The sequence below is a fragment of the Callorhinus ursinus genome, unplaced genomic scaffold, assembly GCF_003265705.2.
Source record: "Callorhinus ursinus isolate GAN/ISIS: 27379988/994484 unplaced genomic scaffold, GSC_fseal_2.0 scaffold71, whole genome shotgun sequence".
NCBI lineage: Eukaryota > Metazoa > Chordata > Mammalia > Carnivora > Otariidae > Callorhinus > Callorhinus ursinus.
In genome coordinates this window covers 93,438-110,113 of record NW_027397133.1, presented here as the reverse complement: position 1 = coordinate 110,113, position 16,676 = coordinate 93,438, and the positions used below count along the sequence as shown (strand labels likewise).

General features: G+C 43.4%; 1 protein-coding gene across 7 annotated transcripts in view; it reads left to right on the top strand.

Annotated features, from left to right (window-relative positions):
• Positions 1-16,676, top strand: part of ZNF613 (zinc finger protein 613) — a 65,061-nt gene that overhangs the window by 43,674 nt on the left and 4,711 nt on the right. For 4 of the 7 annotated variants that reach the window (XM_073886425.1, XM_073886426.1, XM_025849517.2 and 1 more), the window contains 4 exons: positions 2,501-2,700; positions 4,131-4,257; positions 4,536-4,628; positions 9,234-12,612. In XM_073886425.1, the coding sequence (XP_073742526.1) occupies positions 2,686-2,700; positions 4,131-4,257; positions 4,536-4,628; positions 9,234-10,966 (1,968 nt within the window). In that variant the 5' untranslated portion in view covers positions 2,501-2,685 and the 3' untranslated portion in view covers positions 10,967-12,612. Of the gene's footprint in view, positions 1-665; positions 846-2,500; positions 2,701-4,114; positions 4,258-4,535; positions 4,629-9,233; positions 12,613-16,108; positions 16,236-16,507; positions 16,604-16,676 lie in introns of those variants that run through there. The other 3 variants (XM_073886428.1, XM_073886427.1, XM_025849521.2) reach the window with 3 other exon arrangements.

Sequence of the window (16,676 nt, the reverse complement as noted above, 5' to 3'; positions counted from 1 at the left end):
CAGTTTGTTTTTCAGAGTCCATTGTCTCTCATGGTTCATCTCCCCCTCTGACTTACTCCCCTTCATTCTTCCCCTCCTGCTATCTTCTTCTTTTTCTTTTTTCTTAACATATATTGCATTATTTGTTTCAGAAGTACAGATCTGTGATTCAACAGTCTTACACAATTCACAGCGCTCACCATAGCACATACCCTCCCCAATGTCTATCACCCAGCCACCCCATCCCTCCCATCCCCCGCCACTCAGCAACACTCAGTTTGTTTCCTGAGATTAAGAATTCCTCATATCAGTGAGGTCATATGATACATGTCTTTCTCTGATTGACTTATTTCACTCAGCATAACACCCTCCAGTTCCATCCACGTCGTTGCAAATGGCAAGATCTCATTCCTTTTGACGGCTGCATAATATTCTATTCACACCACATTTTCTTTATCCATTCATCTATCAACGGACATTTAGTTTGCTTCCATAATCTGGCTATTGTTAATAATGCTGCAGTAAACCTAGGGATGCATATATCCCTTTGAATTAGTGTTTTCATATTCTTTGAGTAAGTACCCAGTAGTGTAATTACTGGATCATAAGGTTGTTCTATTTTTAGTCTTTTAAGGAATTTCCATAATGTCTTCCATGGTGGCTATACCAGTTTGCATTCCCACCAGCAATGTATGAGGGTTCCTATTTTTCGACATCCTTGCTAATACTTGTTTCTTGTGTTTTTGATTTTTATTATCCTGACAGGTGTCACGTGATATCTCATTGGGTTTTGTGTGTACAAATTTTTGTGTGGACATGCTTTTACTTCTGGATATAAACGTGGTGTGAAATTGCTGGGTCACATGGTAAATATGTTTAACTGTTGGAGGAACTACCAGACTATTTTCCAAAGTGGCTGTGCCATTTTACATTTCCATTAGCGGTTATGAGGCTTCCATTTCTTCCACATACTCACCAACACTTGTTACTTCCTTTTTCTTTTTTGTAAGAAAAACAGGCTTTATAAATTCCCCAGTATGCCCTGGGACTTTTGAATGGCTTAAGTTCCCTAAGAAACTCTTTTCCCAACTTTTTCTCCTGGCCTTTCAGCTGTGCCTCAGCTATAATCTTTTGTCCCAGGCAGCTATAGGTTGTTTTTCCACCTTATATTGTTTTGTGTGTTTTTTTAAGATTTTATTTATTTATTTAGAGAGTACACATGTGTGGGGGGAGAGGCAGAGTGAGAGGGAGAGAGAATCTCAGGCAAATTGCATGCTGAATGCAGAGCCGCACTTGGGGCTTGATCCCATGACCCTGATATCATGACCTGAGCCGAAATCAAGTCAGTTGCTTAACGAACTAAGCCCCCCAGGCGCCCCCACCTTACATTGTTTTTGAGAACCATCCATTGCTTTTCCATCTTGTGTGAGGTCCAAATTAGAGGGATGAGCACATTGCATTAGTCCTTCAGGTAGGCCTCACACAGGTTGGAACAGTTAAACACAATTCTTTGCAAATACAGTCTTCTCTACTCATTCCAGGACCAGGAACAAGAGTCCCCCACTGGGAATGCTGGCTCCAATCTCTAGGACTACTACCAAACTGGGGAGGGAGTGAAGCAAGGGCAAATAAAAGTGGCACAGAGCTTTCCTACCATTTTTAAGTTGCCTCTTTCTTGATTGAGCGATCACTCTGCTGCTATAAACCTGTGACTCTTTTTCAGAGTTATGATAAAGGTTTTGTTTTGTTCTTTATTCTGACAGTTCTTACTTGTTTCAATGTTTCTGTGGAGGTACAGGCCTTGGAACTTCCCACTCTGCCATTTTCATTCAGTGGGATTTTCCTCCATGATGTACATGATTATGATTAATTTTGTTTTGTCATTTTGGTCATTAGTACTTTTTTAAAGAAGTAAACTGACTAAATGCAACTTAAGTGATGGCCTCCAATCCACCCCTTCTCTCCCCAAACATAATGGCTTTCTTGAACTTGTTCTATATAACGCATGTTTTTATACTCTCACTCATTGTGTATATAGCCAGAAAGAATAGTCTTGTTCTATATGCTTTAACTTTTTTCTCTTGATTTGCCTTTGTTTCCTTTCACATGATGATTAGTGAAAATGGTTTGTTAGGTAATGCTTTGCTGAGCACGTTTGTCTTCAAACTGAGGTGTGTACAAAAAGTTGTATATGAGCACACTTGGTCTTAAAGGAATAGATGTCCAAATCCTCACCTTTTACATGTTCTCCTTCCAAAAACTGACCTGTGTGAGAAGCCCCTCTGCTGTGGGGTGTCATGCTGTGCTGGTTCTCCTTTCCTGGCTCCCTTTCACAGACTCCACTTCCATTTCATAGAAGAAAATGCTCACATACAATTTGGTGTTTCATTGCTCCAGAGTGCAGTAGCCTCTGGGATTTCAAATAAAGGGACAGATGACCTTGAAATCTGGTGAGGGGCAGTAGCAGGGATAACATCCTGGTCCAGAGGAAATGTGTACTCAAAGTGAATTTACTTTTCAGCCCACAGGTCCTACTATAGGAGCAAGATCCAACCAGTGAAGCAAGGAGGAGGTCTCAGGACCAGTGTGTGGTCATTTGTGGGGACACCATTGAGCAGAGACCAAGATTTCAGGAACTGAGGGGAATTCAAGAAGAAACTAAACACACAAGTCCCCTTTACTGTGTGTTTCCAGTCATAGAAGAAAATGATTAAGGACCAGGTGACTTAGTTTTATTCTTTTCCTTCATTCTATGATTGATCTGGAGGACTTTAAAACTCAATTGAATTAAATGGAAAAGTATAAATTGGTGAAGTAGGACTTGTGCAGAAATAGATTTAGATTCCACCTTCAATATCGAGGCAAATAGGATCAGAAATATATTGTTCATAGGATCCACACTAAATGACTAACGTTAGAACAAACATCACAGGTGACTGGAGCATCCTACAGGCTACGCTAACTGTCAGCTTATGTCTGATACCTCTGGCGGCCATCACAATTAGAGAATCATGATGATCACAGGATATGCAATCACGGAGGAGAAAGCAGCCGGGTTCCACAAGGATGTCGCTCTATATTTCTTGGCACTTGGGTGTCAGGACTTTTGTTTAATGGTGCTTCCTAGACGTGATATGGTAGACAGTGTCTTGTTCTTAGCTTCAGCTTTCTCCTCAGTGCAGAAGACGGTTTCTCGAAGAGCTCTTTGAGAATAGACCAAGAGAACTCAGTGGGCACAGTTCTTCCTGGCATCGTAACAGGGTGACCCATGGACCCAGCCTTGTAACTGTCAGGGCTAACCTAGAAATAAAACCTAGGTGACCGAAGAAAATGGAAGGGTTGTATGACTTTCAAACATCCTATATGAACAGGTGGCTAAATTGGTGTTTGATTTCAGATATGGCAGTAGGGGTTGGAGGTACTGTTGTCTGGCAAGGTTGTTGGGATCCAGAGGGTTTGCTTTTGAACTTCCTCTAATGTAAGGTAGTACATGCTTCTTGCTCATGTTCAAAGCCAATTCCTACTGCCTCCTCTTTTATTACCTTTTAAAATTTAATCCTGTAAAAGTCCCTGAATATATTTTAAAGATAAAAAAAATTCCAGTGATTACGAAGTCCTATTGCAAAAGTAAGGTTCTTCTTCATGTATATAGAACTAATGCTTCAAATACATGTATTGGAAATGTTTTTAGTTTAGCAGGAGAACTTAATGGCTACTTATTACAGAAACTAGTGATTTGTTGAATGCTGCTGCATGATTACAGAATATTTTGTTATATATAGGATTGAATGTGGATGTATTTTTGCTTCTATAACAATGTAGTTTAAAAAAAGAAATCAAGACACCTGGGGCACCTGGAGCTCAGTAGGTTAAGTGGCCGACTCTTGGTTTTGGCTCAGGTCACGATCTCGGGTCCTGGGATCGAGCCCTTTGTAGGGCTCTGCATTCAGCAGGGAGTCTGCTTGAGATTCTCCCCCTCTCCCTCTGCCCCCCACTTGCATGCTCTCTCTCCCTCTAAAATAAATAGATTAATCTTTAACAAAAAATCAAAACACCTATGTGGTGAACATGAGCACAGCAACTTCCTTTATATTCCTTCCATTTCAATAACTAGAGGAACACTCACATGACACAGGACCGTGTTGTTACAGGAGTCACTGACACTGGAGGACGTGGCCGTGGACTTCACCTGGGAGGAGTGGCAGCTCCTCGCCCCAACCCAGAAGGACCTGTACCGGGACGTGATGTTGGAGAATTATAGGAACCTGGTGTCAGTGGGTGAGGACAGCTCCCCTGTGTCACTCAGAGGGACCCATCAGTGGCCTTTCCTCTCGAAGCTTCTGAGATCTCTGGCGTGTGTGCGCCTCTCAGAAGTGTAGGTTCTCAGTCTCCTCTTTGGCCCCAGATTCGAGGGTATAATGGGCCCGTCCTAAGAGAAGACCTTTAGCTTTGCCGATCTGCAAATTGCGTGGCTCCTAAAATACAGTATTGCTCTGTGTTGGCAGAACCCAGCCCAGTTCACAGAGCCTACCTCTTCTGTCATTTTCCACGCACAGGGTACGTGGCCAGGAAGCCAGATGCACTCTCCAGATTGGAACAAGGGGAACTGTGGACGACAGAACATGAGATCCCCAGTCGAATCTGTCCAGGTGAGAGAAAACCTACAAGGATGCTGGGAGGGAATTCGTATTTAGTCACTTAGACCTGTCACAGCTGCAGGGGTGTCTGAGGACATGTGAACAGAGCTCCAGGAATCTCCCCGAGAAGGGCTCTTTTTCTTTGAGGTGCTTAGAGCACTTATCACTTCTTGGGTTCAATCCCTGTTTGTTTCATATAGGTCTCCATTAATTTTCTCTCTAGATTTCTTTTTAGAATCCTCAAATCTTGGGGCGCCTGGGTGGCTCAGTCGTTAAGCATCTGCCTTTGGCTCAGGTCATGATCCCAGGGTCCTGGGATCAAGCTCCACATCGGGCTCCCTGCTCCGTGGGAAGCCTGCTTCTCCCTCTCCCACTCCACCTGCTTGTGTTCCCTCTCTCGTTGTCTCTCTGTCAAATAAATAAATAAAATATTTTTTAAAAAATCTCAAATCTTACTACCCTTCTCCCAGCATTATGTCACTACCTGTTCCTTCTGCTTCTCTTGTTACAAAAGTCTGCCTTCCACACCTCTCTCCAAAGAGAAATGTTTGTTTTGAGCACTGTCTGCTGACTGCTGCACTTTCCTGCCCCTTTGGATAATGTCAACTTCCCTTCTTAACATTCACCTCCATTTTTGATTAGGAGTTAGAATTTCAACAATGTGAATTTGGGGGGGGATATAAACATTCAGTCCACAGTACCTGCTGTTCTTTATGTCTTACATCCTGGCTGTGTAGGAAAACCTCTTGTGTCTTCTTTACTCTGATACCACTACCACACACAGTGCTTCTGACACCACGTGTTGGCAGTTTTCCTCACACCAAGCAGTTCTTTGTGACACGAGCCCAGTGTCCTACGATTTACCTCAATTCTGACATTATCTACCTGGAGGTAGCATCAGATCCCACAGGTTAAGGGCTCTGTCACATGAGACTGCCCCCCACTTACTTCTCTCTCTCTTCCTTTGTTTCCCTCTTTCCCTCTTTCTTTCTTTTTCTTTTTCCTTCCTTCCTTCCTTACCTCCCTCCCTGCTTTCTTTCTTTCTTTTCCTTCCTAAAAGATTTTATTTATATATTTGACAGAGAGAGCACAAGCAGGGGGAGTGGCAGGCAGAGGCAGAGGGAAAAGCAGGCTCCCTGCTGATCAGGGAGTCTGACTCGGGGCTCGATCCCAGGACCCTGGGATCATGACCTGAGTAGAAGGCAGACACTTAACCAGCTGAGCCACCCAGGCGCCCATATTTTTTATTTTTCTGGAAAGAGTAATCACACTTATTGATTGAGGAAAAGGGTATTGTTTTTTTGCCCCCCACTTTAGATATCAATCACAATTAGTAGGTCCCCAGGTTACAACTTCTGTCTGTCTTGGCTACAAATCAGTTTCCCATGATCTCCTCCCCCTGGATTTGCTTACTTGCTACAACAGCTCAGAGAACTCTGAGTGCTCTTATCACTTAGGAAATTGTAAGAGTTGTAGAGGCTCTCTGTGGGAACCAGCGGCGGTGAAGTGTGTTTTTTTCTAGACACTTCTTGACCTTCTCAGCTTCCTTATGTTAAAGTCTTTGCTATTCCTGCTGATTTCTTAAAATTTGTCATTTTTTGTTCCCAGCCCAGACCACATCATTAAACCCCATGCCTGCTTTGCTTTAATTTCCTTGTATAATTGTTCATTCTGATCATTATTTTAGTCCATCTTAAATGAGACTGCTGGATTCATTCCCTTAAATCTTTCCTTTTCCTTAGGATAATCAGTAACATTAAGTCCCAACTAATCATATTACCAGTCTTTTTTTTTTTTTTTTAAGATTTTATTCATTTATTTGAGAGAGGGAGAACATGAGTGGTGGGAGGGGCAGAGGGAGAGGGAGAAGCAGCTTCTCTGCTGAGCAGGGAGCCCAATGTGGGGCTCGATAGCAGGACCCCTGGATCATGGCCTGAGCCAAAGGCAGATGCTTAACTGACTGAGCCACCCAGGTGCCCCATATTACCAGTCTAATAGGAAGGAGATTTCTCTTCGATCAACAATCTCCATGATATAGCTCTTGCTTATATAGAGTTTGTTTCCCTTTTCCTAAGGTCAAGGTCAACTATATTTGAAGGAGTCTCCTTAATGTGTTCCGTACATGAGGATCTTTCCTTGGTTCATTGTTTTAAGTATTTTTGATTACCTTAAATTTGTTTTGTTTTGTTTTGTTTTGGTAGCCTGTTACATATGGGCCCCAACAGCTGTGAACAACAAAAGCAGCAACAACAAAATTCTTTTTGGAGATGAGTTTGTCTGAGGAGAAACGAAATTAATCAGAATAAACAAATATGATGTCTTGTGGTGAAAAGTGCCGGGAAGATCAGTGGGACAGGAATGGAATCGTGGGCAAAGCCCTGGGGCTGCTGTAGCACCTGGGAGTCTAGCTGGGGCCTCTAATCTTAGGTCTTTGGGGAATGGGAGTTCCTCTTTGGTAAGATGCCTTTGAGCAGTAGTATGAGGGATATGAGGCCTCAGGTGAATTGAGCTCCAAGTAGACAAAATGGTGAGTTAAAGGCCCAAGGCTGGGGCGCCTGGATGGCTAGGTTGGTTAAGCTTCTGCCTTCGGCTCAGGTCATGATCCCGGGGTCCTGGGATCAAGGCCCACGTCAGGCTCCCTGCTCCCTTCTCCCTCTCCCACCCCCTCGCTCCTGTTCTCTCTCTCTCTCAAATAAATAAAATCTTAAAAAAAAAAAAAGTCAAATGCCTAAAGCAGGAGGGTGTTTGAGGCATGTCAGGGAAGCCTTTGTGATTACAGGGAACGGAACCAGAGGGCGTGGCTGGTGATCATGTGGAGATAAGGGCAGTGGGGTAGTGGCTGGAGTTTGGAGTATACAGCTCATGTAGGACCTTGGAAGGACATTTCAAGGGCTTGATATTTTTAAATAACAAGAAGGTGACAATAGGGACTTTCCAGTAGAAGACAAATATGAAATCATTCGTATTTAAAATGATGGCTTTGACTCTTCATAGAAAGGAGACGGTAGCAGACAGGGGTTGAAGCCTAAAATCCAGCTGGGAACCTGTTGCTATAGTCCAAGACACCTGCAGAGAGAGGGTGAGGGTTGGTCAGCTTTTCAATGTGTTTATAAAGAGGGCAGAAATGAATTCCTACTGAAGTAGATGGAGGGTGTGAGAGAGAATACAAAAGCTGGATGATGGTAAGTCTTTTTGGTGTGAGTCTGGGAGGAGGGAGTTGCCATTTCTGAGATGAAGATGACGTGTGGAGGTGTGGGTTGAGAAGTCAGGGGCTCTGTTTTGGACGTTGTACGTCATTAGACCATGCTCGTGCACATCCAGGTGCAGCATGCTGTGTTTGGACATACCTGAGGAGTCCAGGGAGAGTTTAGGACTAGAGATAGAAATATGGATTGAGTAGATCTCCTGTGATATGTGTACAGATTAAGAAGAGCCTTGGACAACTAGCTATCAGAATGATGGCTATTTGTTAAATGCAGGGTTTCCTAATAATGGTACCCAGACCCCTTTTGAGAGTGTATTTTTGTTAGATTTGGGTGATAGCCTGGGCTAGTCTATATATAATGCCCTAAGCAGGCCCTCTTGAGCCTAGTTAGTGAACCACAATCTTCATATGTGCTGGAAGAAATTGAATTTAGTGAGAAGTAAAGCAATATATTCTAGGAGTAAGATTTTAGTACCAAGGGCGCCTGGGTGGCTCAGATGGTTAGGCGTCTGCCTTCGGCTCAGGTCATGATCCCAGGGTCCTGGGATCGAGTCCCGCATCGGGCTCCCTGCTCCTTGGGAGCCTGCTTCTCCATCTGCCTCTCTCTCTCTCTCTGTCTCTCATGAATAAATAAATAAAATCTTTAAAAAAAAAAAGATTTTAGTACCAAATAGAGGACAAATGGGCATGTAATATATAGCGGTTCAGCTTTTGAATGAGGCATCTTTTTTTTTTTGAGAGAGAGCACATGTGAGCAGGGGAGGAGCAGAGGGAAAGAGAGAATCTTAAGCAGGCTTCACACTCATCACGGAACCCAATCCAGGGCTTGATCTCACAACCCTGAAATCATGACCTGAGCTGAAATCAAGAGTTGGATGCCCAACTGACTGAGCCATCCAGGCACCTCTTGAATGAGGCATCTTGTGCTATAGTTCTGGACTGTGTGAAGTTAATTGTCAAAATGAACAGTAAAGCGGGGCACCTGGGTGGCTCAGTTGGTTAATTGTCTGACTTTGGCTCAGGTCATGATCTCAGGGTCCTAGGATCAAGCCCCATGTTGGGTGCTCAGTGTGGAGTTTGCTTGAAATTCTCCTTCTCCCTCTGCTCCTCCTGCTGGTGCTCTCTCACTCTCTCTAAAATAAATAAATCTTAAAAAAAAAGGCAGCCAAGTCTATGTTTATTCATTTTGAGTGATCTAACCTTGTTCATGCACCGACAGTTCTTATTTGTATTTTCTTTGCTTATATTACTGTGTTTGACCTTTGTCCAAGTGATAACGTATTTACTTGGACTTTCTTTAAGATGAGGTCATTGTGTTATCAGTAAAGAGCCAGCCTACACAAAGCCATTTGTGAAATAGTTTTATTATATACCAAGCTCGTGGAAAGATTCATTCTTCTCTTTTTTCCTAGAGATCAAGAAAGATGATGGTCATCTACAGGGGCACTTGCAAAATCAAAGATGTCCAAAGAGAATGAAACAATGCCATGAACATAATGCATTCGGAAACGTCATTCATCAGAGTAAAAGTAATTTTCCCTTAAGGCAAAATCATGATATCTTTGACTTAAATGGGAAAACACTGAAATCAAATTTAAGTTTAGTCAACCAGAACAGAAGCTATGAAGTAAAGAACCTCATTGAGGTTAATGGGGACACGAAATCCTTACCCCATACAAAGCATGACCAGTATTGTATTGAAATTAAATTTCCTGAATGTGGGAATTCTATGAATACAAATTCCCGATTCATCAAGCATCAAAGAACTGAAAAGACAGAGAAACCCCATGTGTGCAGTGAATGTGGAAAAGGCTTCTTCAAGAAGTCTCGGCTCATGGATCATCAGAGAGTTCACACAGGAGAGAAGCCTCATGGGTGCAGCATATGTGGGAAAGCCTTTTCCAGAAAGTCCAGACTCACTGAACATGAGAAAACTCACGTAGGAGAAAAGCGGTATGAATGCTCTGAATGTGACAAAGCATTCCCCAAGAAATCACGGCTACTTATGCATCAGAAAACTCATACAGGAGAGAAACCCTACGTGTGCAGTGAGTGTGGAAAAGGCTTCATCAAGAAGTCTCGGCTCATTAACCATCAGAGGGTTCACACAGGAGAGAAGCCTCATGGATGCAGTCTGTGTGACAAAGCATTCTCCAGAAAGTCCAGGCTCATTGAACACCAGAGAACTCATACAGGAGAAAAACCTTATGAATGCACTAAATGTGACAAAACGTTCCGCTGGAAATCACAGCTCAATGCCCATCAGAAGACTCATACAGGAGAGAAATCGTATATATGCAGTGATTGTGGAAAAGGCTTCATTCAGAAGGGCAATCTCATTGTACATCAGCGAACGCATACTGGGGAGAAGCCTTATATATGCAGTGAATGTGGGAAAGGTTTCATTCAGAAGGGCAATCTCCTTATACATCAACGAACTCACACTGGAGAGAAACCCTACGTATGCACGGAATGTGGGAAAGGCTTTAGCCAGAAGACATGCCTCATATCACATCAGCGATTTCACACTGGAAAGACTCCCTTTGTGTGTACTGAGTGTGGAAAATCCTGTTCACACAAGTCTGGTCTCATTAACCACCAGAGAATTCACACGGGAGAGAAACCCTATACCTGCAGTGACTGTGGGAAGGCTTTTAGAGATAAGTCGTGCCTTAACCGACACCGGAGAACTCATACAGGAGAGAGGCCCTATGGATGTGCTGACTGTGGGAAGGCTTTCTCTCACCTGTCATGCCTTGTTTACCATAAGGGAATGTTGCATGCAAGAGAGAAAAGTGCACGTTCAGTCACATTGGAGAATCCTTTCCCAGAGAGCTACAGCTCATCACTTTCCAATGATAGCATGCAGGAGAAAGACCCTGTTAACACGGTATCTGTGCAGATGCCTTCTGTAGCAGCTCAGACTTCCTTACACCTCCGTGGACTCCTAGCAAATAGGAGCATAGCCACTGTGGGACAGCCAGGTGCCAGATGTGCACCATCAGCAGATAACAGAATTTGCACAGAGAAACCTTTTGAATGCAGTGAATGTGGTAGTGCCTTCACTGATCAGTTACGTCATATTTTATGTCACAAAAAGCACACAGGAATAAAGTGTGATACGATCAAGGTGGAAAACCCTTGACTAAAACTTTACTTCCTGCTCATTATTGGGCTGATAAGTGTATACGGAGACAAACAGTATAAGGACCAGGTATAAAGACAAATAGTATAAAGATCGGAAAATCCTTTGTGGAAAGATAGACCTTACTGGTGTTTCATAGGTCACATATCATCAGTGAGCTCATAGCTGGTAGAAATATAATGACCCTGGAAAAGTCCTTCACGAGAAATAAGACTTCAGTAGGCGTCAGAGATCTCACACCAGAGAAGAACAGTTGGAAGAGCTCTGAAGGCAGTGAATGTGGCATGGTCATCAGTGGGGCATTCTGCCTCATCAGTTGGCAGAGGAAATATACAGAAGTAAAACTCTGACCTCACCAACTGTGGAACATCTTCGGCAAAGTACCAGAAAACACATAAAGCAAATAAGCCCCGTGAAAATGAGTGTTTTAGAGATTTCTGCCACAAGTTTAAAATCATTTTACTTAAGATAATGTACATAGTGTACATTTAGGACAATGTACCTCGAATCAAACTCATTGATATGATGGTCACTCTTTAATTCAAAGGAGGTGGTATATATGGCACATCAATGGTTAGAGTTAGGACAGTGCACCCCCTCCCTTTTTTGGGGGGCCGTGAATCTCTCGTTCCCACGCATGATCATTATATGGTTAGCTCTTGTGTTTCTTTGGTTCTAAATTTATTCAGTTTATTTTAGGATATTGAAGTCCCTCCTTCAGCCTTCAAAAGGAAAGTGAATACATTTGATTCAATAATGTACCATCGTGTGTTTGGATGTGTTTAACTTTGTAAATCTCACCCAAAGGAACAACTGCTCAGAACTCACAACCCGTCAGCCAGGTTCTTTCCCTAGAAGATAGTTCCCATCCAGTACACACACCACTCAGAAAAACTTTCAACTGTTTCCTTTGCCTAGTGCTGTTCTAGAACCTACAGATCACTGACAGTGATGAACTGAACAGAAGTCCTTGCTGCCTTTGAGCTAGCATTTTTTTTTTAAGATTTATTTATTTGAGAAAGAGAGCACAAGCAGGGGAAGTAGAAGGCAGAGGGAGAGGGAGAAGCAGGGAGCCTGATGTGGGGCTCGATCCCAGGACCCTGGGATCATGACCTGAGCCAAAGGCAGACGCTTAACCAACTGAGGCATCCAGGGGTCCCTAAGCTGGTGTTTTTTTAAAGCTGGATTATATGTGTGTAGCAATTTGACCCTCCAGCATGTGTAATCAAAGGATGTATACACCTACATTAGTTGAAAAGGACATACTGTAGAAGATACAAAGTATCTTGGTAATTTCTTGTTCAAGGGGCATATTATCTGGAAAGGGAGCAGGAAAGGATTCACTTAGTTTTACACATGTAAAATAGGATATGGAGACTTTTTTTTAAAAGGTTCGTATCTTACCTCTCCACTTGGATTATAAATGTCTATCTGGATAGTTTATAGTTTTATATTCCCCAGCACATAGTAAAATAGAAATGAATTACATTGCTTTGAAAGGTGATTGAAAGTGAGTGTATGACGTATTAATGACCTAACAGACTAATCAACCAAACATATTTTTGTCACTGAAGGAAAGGAGCTATGGGAAAGAAATTTCAAAGATCAGTATTATCCCAAGAAACATAAAAAAAAAAAAAAAAGAATCCTGAATAGAGGCCTCTGGCAATATAGAATGGGCTGATCAGTGAAGGAATAGGCTCCACCGAACAAGCCCAATTAATGGAAGGAAATGAGGTCACTTTAAAAATTGAGGACAGTGTGTTAAATGGGTGGAGGTGAGATTCGGTCAGATGTCGTGGAGAAGAGCCCTGACTCTGGTCCACCGTCTGCCACCTGTTAGAGGGGCCAGAGTCTCAGGGATCCCAGCTCCACTGTGATGTGATGAACGGAGACATGATGTAGCATCATCATCTTCGTTGTCTTGTGTCAATGGGGCCTGTGTCATCTCTTCTGTACTCAGGGTTCTTTCCCTTGCTTCAGTAAAGATCTATCCAGCTTCAAAACAGTCCTACTTACAAGGGAAAAGAGTGGAAATTTGCCATGAAGTGGCTGTTTCATAATTGAATTCCAAACTTGAGTCAATTACTCCATTCACTACTACAAACATCTTTTTGAGCATCTGCACTGTGCTCGGTACTGTTGTAGACATGGGATACTCTGGTGAACAAAACATGGAAACTAATGGCCTCTAACAGGATGGATGCGGGGCAGATGCTCTTCAAAGAATCAGAAATGGATTCTTCTTTGACTCAGTCTTCAAGTTCTTTCCGCTCCTTGTCTTGTGAATCTGCACATCCTATCATGGTGGTTGGCGTCGTCCTACTTAAATCTGCAGTCAGTGTCCCTGAATGGGCTGCCCAGCCTACTCTGAACCTGAGGACCAGGTGCTGAACTCACCTTTCCGAGGTTGGTAGCCCAGGTAAATAAAACGTTTTAGTGCGATAGATTCCATATTATCCTCTTTAAGAAGGTGGTCTCAGCTTACATCGTCTACTGCTCCACCCCCTTGCCTTCATAAAAATCAGTTCTAACTAACACTGAGTGTGCCGTTTGCCAAATGATAACCACATTGTTTTATTACTTAGTATTCTGAAATGTTCCATTTCCATCTTGGTGTATTTTAGGGAAATGCTCTTGTACATTTGAAGCCTCATCACTTTCTCTGGGTACCACGTTCTCAGCTGTTGCACATGGTGATGAGTGAGGGTACTGAGGTCAGGGTTGGGGATCTGTTGGGGTCCAGACTCTGCCTTGTCTGGCTCAGTGGGGTTGGGTGTATTAGTCTGCTTGGGCTGTCATAACAAAGCACAGACTTGGTGGTTGAAACAGCAGACGTTTCTTGCTCACAGTTCTGGAGGCTAAAGTGTGAGATCAAGTCCACAGGGTTGGTTCCTTCTGAGGTCTCGCCTTGGCTTGTAGATGACCACACACCCTTTGTGTGTGCTTTAGGCTGGAAAATGAAGTGGAAGCTCTTCAGCTGTTCCTCATGGAGGACCATGGAGGTTCAAGTGAAAAGGAGAGTTGATTTTTGGCGGGATGTGCCTTGAATGTCTCTAATAAAAGTTGCGTTCACTGATTTCTGCCCAGGAGTATCCCTGCCTTTGAGCTGTACACCTTTTCCTCTGATAATGTTACAGAGAGTCAGTTAGGAAGTTTCTGGGGCTTGGACCAAGGCTGGGGGATAAGGGACCCTGTGAATTTGGAGGAAATGAGGAAAATTGTAGAAAGTGGTTAAGGTTAAGGTTCCTGAGCAAGATATTTGATTCCAAAGGCTTAGTGTGACATAATAAGAAATACATATTTGGTCTCTGCTCCCAGTTCCTGACTCAGAGCTCCTAAAACCCTTGTAATTTCCTGAGCCACGGTGGTGATAGGAGTATCTTACACAGAGCTGTTAAATCCCTTGAAACTTCCTGGTGATAGAAGTGTCTTTTCTTCTAATAAGGTGACTCTTGGTGGGCTCCTGGGTGTATCCTGGATTGGGGCTGTTTACCAGAAAGACCACCACCCTTGACTAGAAGCTTGGAACTTTCAGGGCAGGGAGAGGGGCTAGAGATTAGGTTAATAATCATTCATATCTATCTATCTACCTACCTACCTACCTACCTATCTACGTATCTATCTATAATCATTTGAAACTTTTGTCTTTAAAATGCTTACATGAATCAAGTAGGTAATTTTTTTAAAGTAAAGGTAATATGTATATATTTTTTTAAATTGTTGATATTTATGCATATATTATATATATTCAGCAAACAAGTGAGTTCCCTTTTATGTTGGGGGTCCTCAAGACCATCCTCAGGTTTGATAATTTGCTAAGACTCAGAACTCAGAAAACTTGTTATACTCAAGGTTACATTTACTATAGAAAGGATAGAGCTTCAAACAGCAAAGGAAAAGCCACGGTGTGACCTGGGGGTGGTGGCTGTGTGTCAAGTGGTGCCTGAGCCTGTGGAGAAGCTGGAAACTGAAGTCAGCCCTGTGTGTGTCCTGCCCAGCTGATGTGATCGAGCCCCAGTAGAGAGTGGACATCAAGGCTCAGGTGAGCTTTCCCTGATGGCACTTTCCCCTGCCTGCTGTCACAAGTTCTTGCTGAGGAAGTGGCACTGCCCATGACTCCATTGTGGGAGGACAGCTGGATGCTCCATGTTTGGAACTTTCCTGTTCCAAACTCTGCCCTTTGTGCCACTCTTCTTGGCTGAGGTTAATCTGTATCCTTTAACTATAATAAACTGTAACTGTGAGTGTAACAGCTTTCAGTGAGGTCTCAGTCCCGCTAGCAAATTATCATGGCCTTACGGAATATTCTCCCTAGTTTCGGTAGCTCAGTGCTGCATTTTGGGTAATTTCTAGTCCACTAATTATCCCTTCAATGCTTCTAATATGCTTTTAAAATATGTGTTTCTTTTTTCAGAAATACTCTTCTCCTCAAATCTGCCTACTTGTCTCCTTATAGTTCCTGTTCTTTAGGCATTTTTTTAAAGATTTTATTTATTTATTTGACAGAGGCAGAGATAATGAGAGCAGGAACACAAGCAGGGGGAGTGGGAGAGGGAGAAGCAGACTCCCCACAGAGCAGGGAGCCTGATGCGGGGCTCAATCCCAGGACCCTGGGATCATGACCTGAGCTGAAGGCAGATGCTTAACAACTGAGCCACCCAGGCGCCCTGTTCTTTAGGCATTTTAAAATACTTTATTCCTTACAACATTTTTTTAGAGAGGAAGAGGGAGGTTGGGAAGGAGGGGCAGAGGGAGAGTGAGAGAGAATCTTAAGTAGGCTCCACGCCCAGCACGGAGCCCAACATGGGGCCAGTCTCAGGACCCTGAGATCATGACCTGAGCTGAAATCAAAAGCTGGACTTTCAATCACCTGAGACATCCAGGTGCCCCTACAATGTTTTTTTAAAAAACTGCTTGTATTGATGCAGCATATATGGTGACAATAAGCAGAATAACTTCCTTTACATAACATCTGTATCAATAAAAGGGAGGTGCACCTGGCTGGTTCAGTTGGTAGAGCATGCGACTCTTGATCTCAAGGATGTGAGTTCAAGCCCTGCACTGGGTGTAGAGATTACTTAAAAAAAAAAAATAAATAAATGGGAAGCATTCATGTTAAAGAGGATTCTGTTGTTACAGGACTTGCTGACACTGGAGGATGTGGCTGTGGACTTCACCTGGGAGGAGTGGCCGCTCCTGGCCCCTGCCCAGAAGGACCTGTACCGGGACGTGATGTTAAAGAATTATAGGAACCTGATGTCAGTGGGTGAGGACAGCTCCCTTGTGTCACTTAGAGGGTCCTCATCAGTGGTCTTTCCTCTCTCAGCCACTTAAAGCTTCAGAGTATCTGCAGTGCTCTCAAGTAGTAGAGTCTCAGATCCTTCTCTGGCTTCAGACAAGAGTGTACAATGAGTTGTCTCCTGAGAGAAAAGCCTCTGAGTTGCAGATCTGAAACTGTCACAGCCCCTCAGATATAGCATTCTCCCATCTTGACAGACCCCAGCCCATTTCGAAGTGTTCTGTCTTTTCCATGAGCAGGGCATCAAGCTAGCAAACCAGATGTGCTTTCCAAGCTGGAATGAGGGCAAGAAGTGTGGCCGATAGAAGAGGAAGTCCACAGTCGAACCCATCCAGGTGAGTGGGTAAGAACAGCAAGGTAGACGGCTGAGGAAGTCCCGTTCTCAGTCAGGGAAGGCTCCAGGGCTGT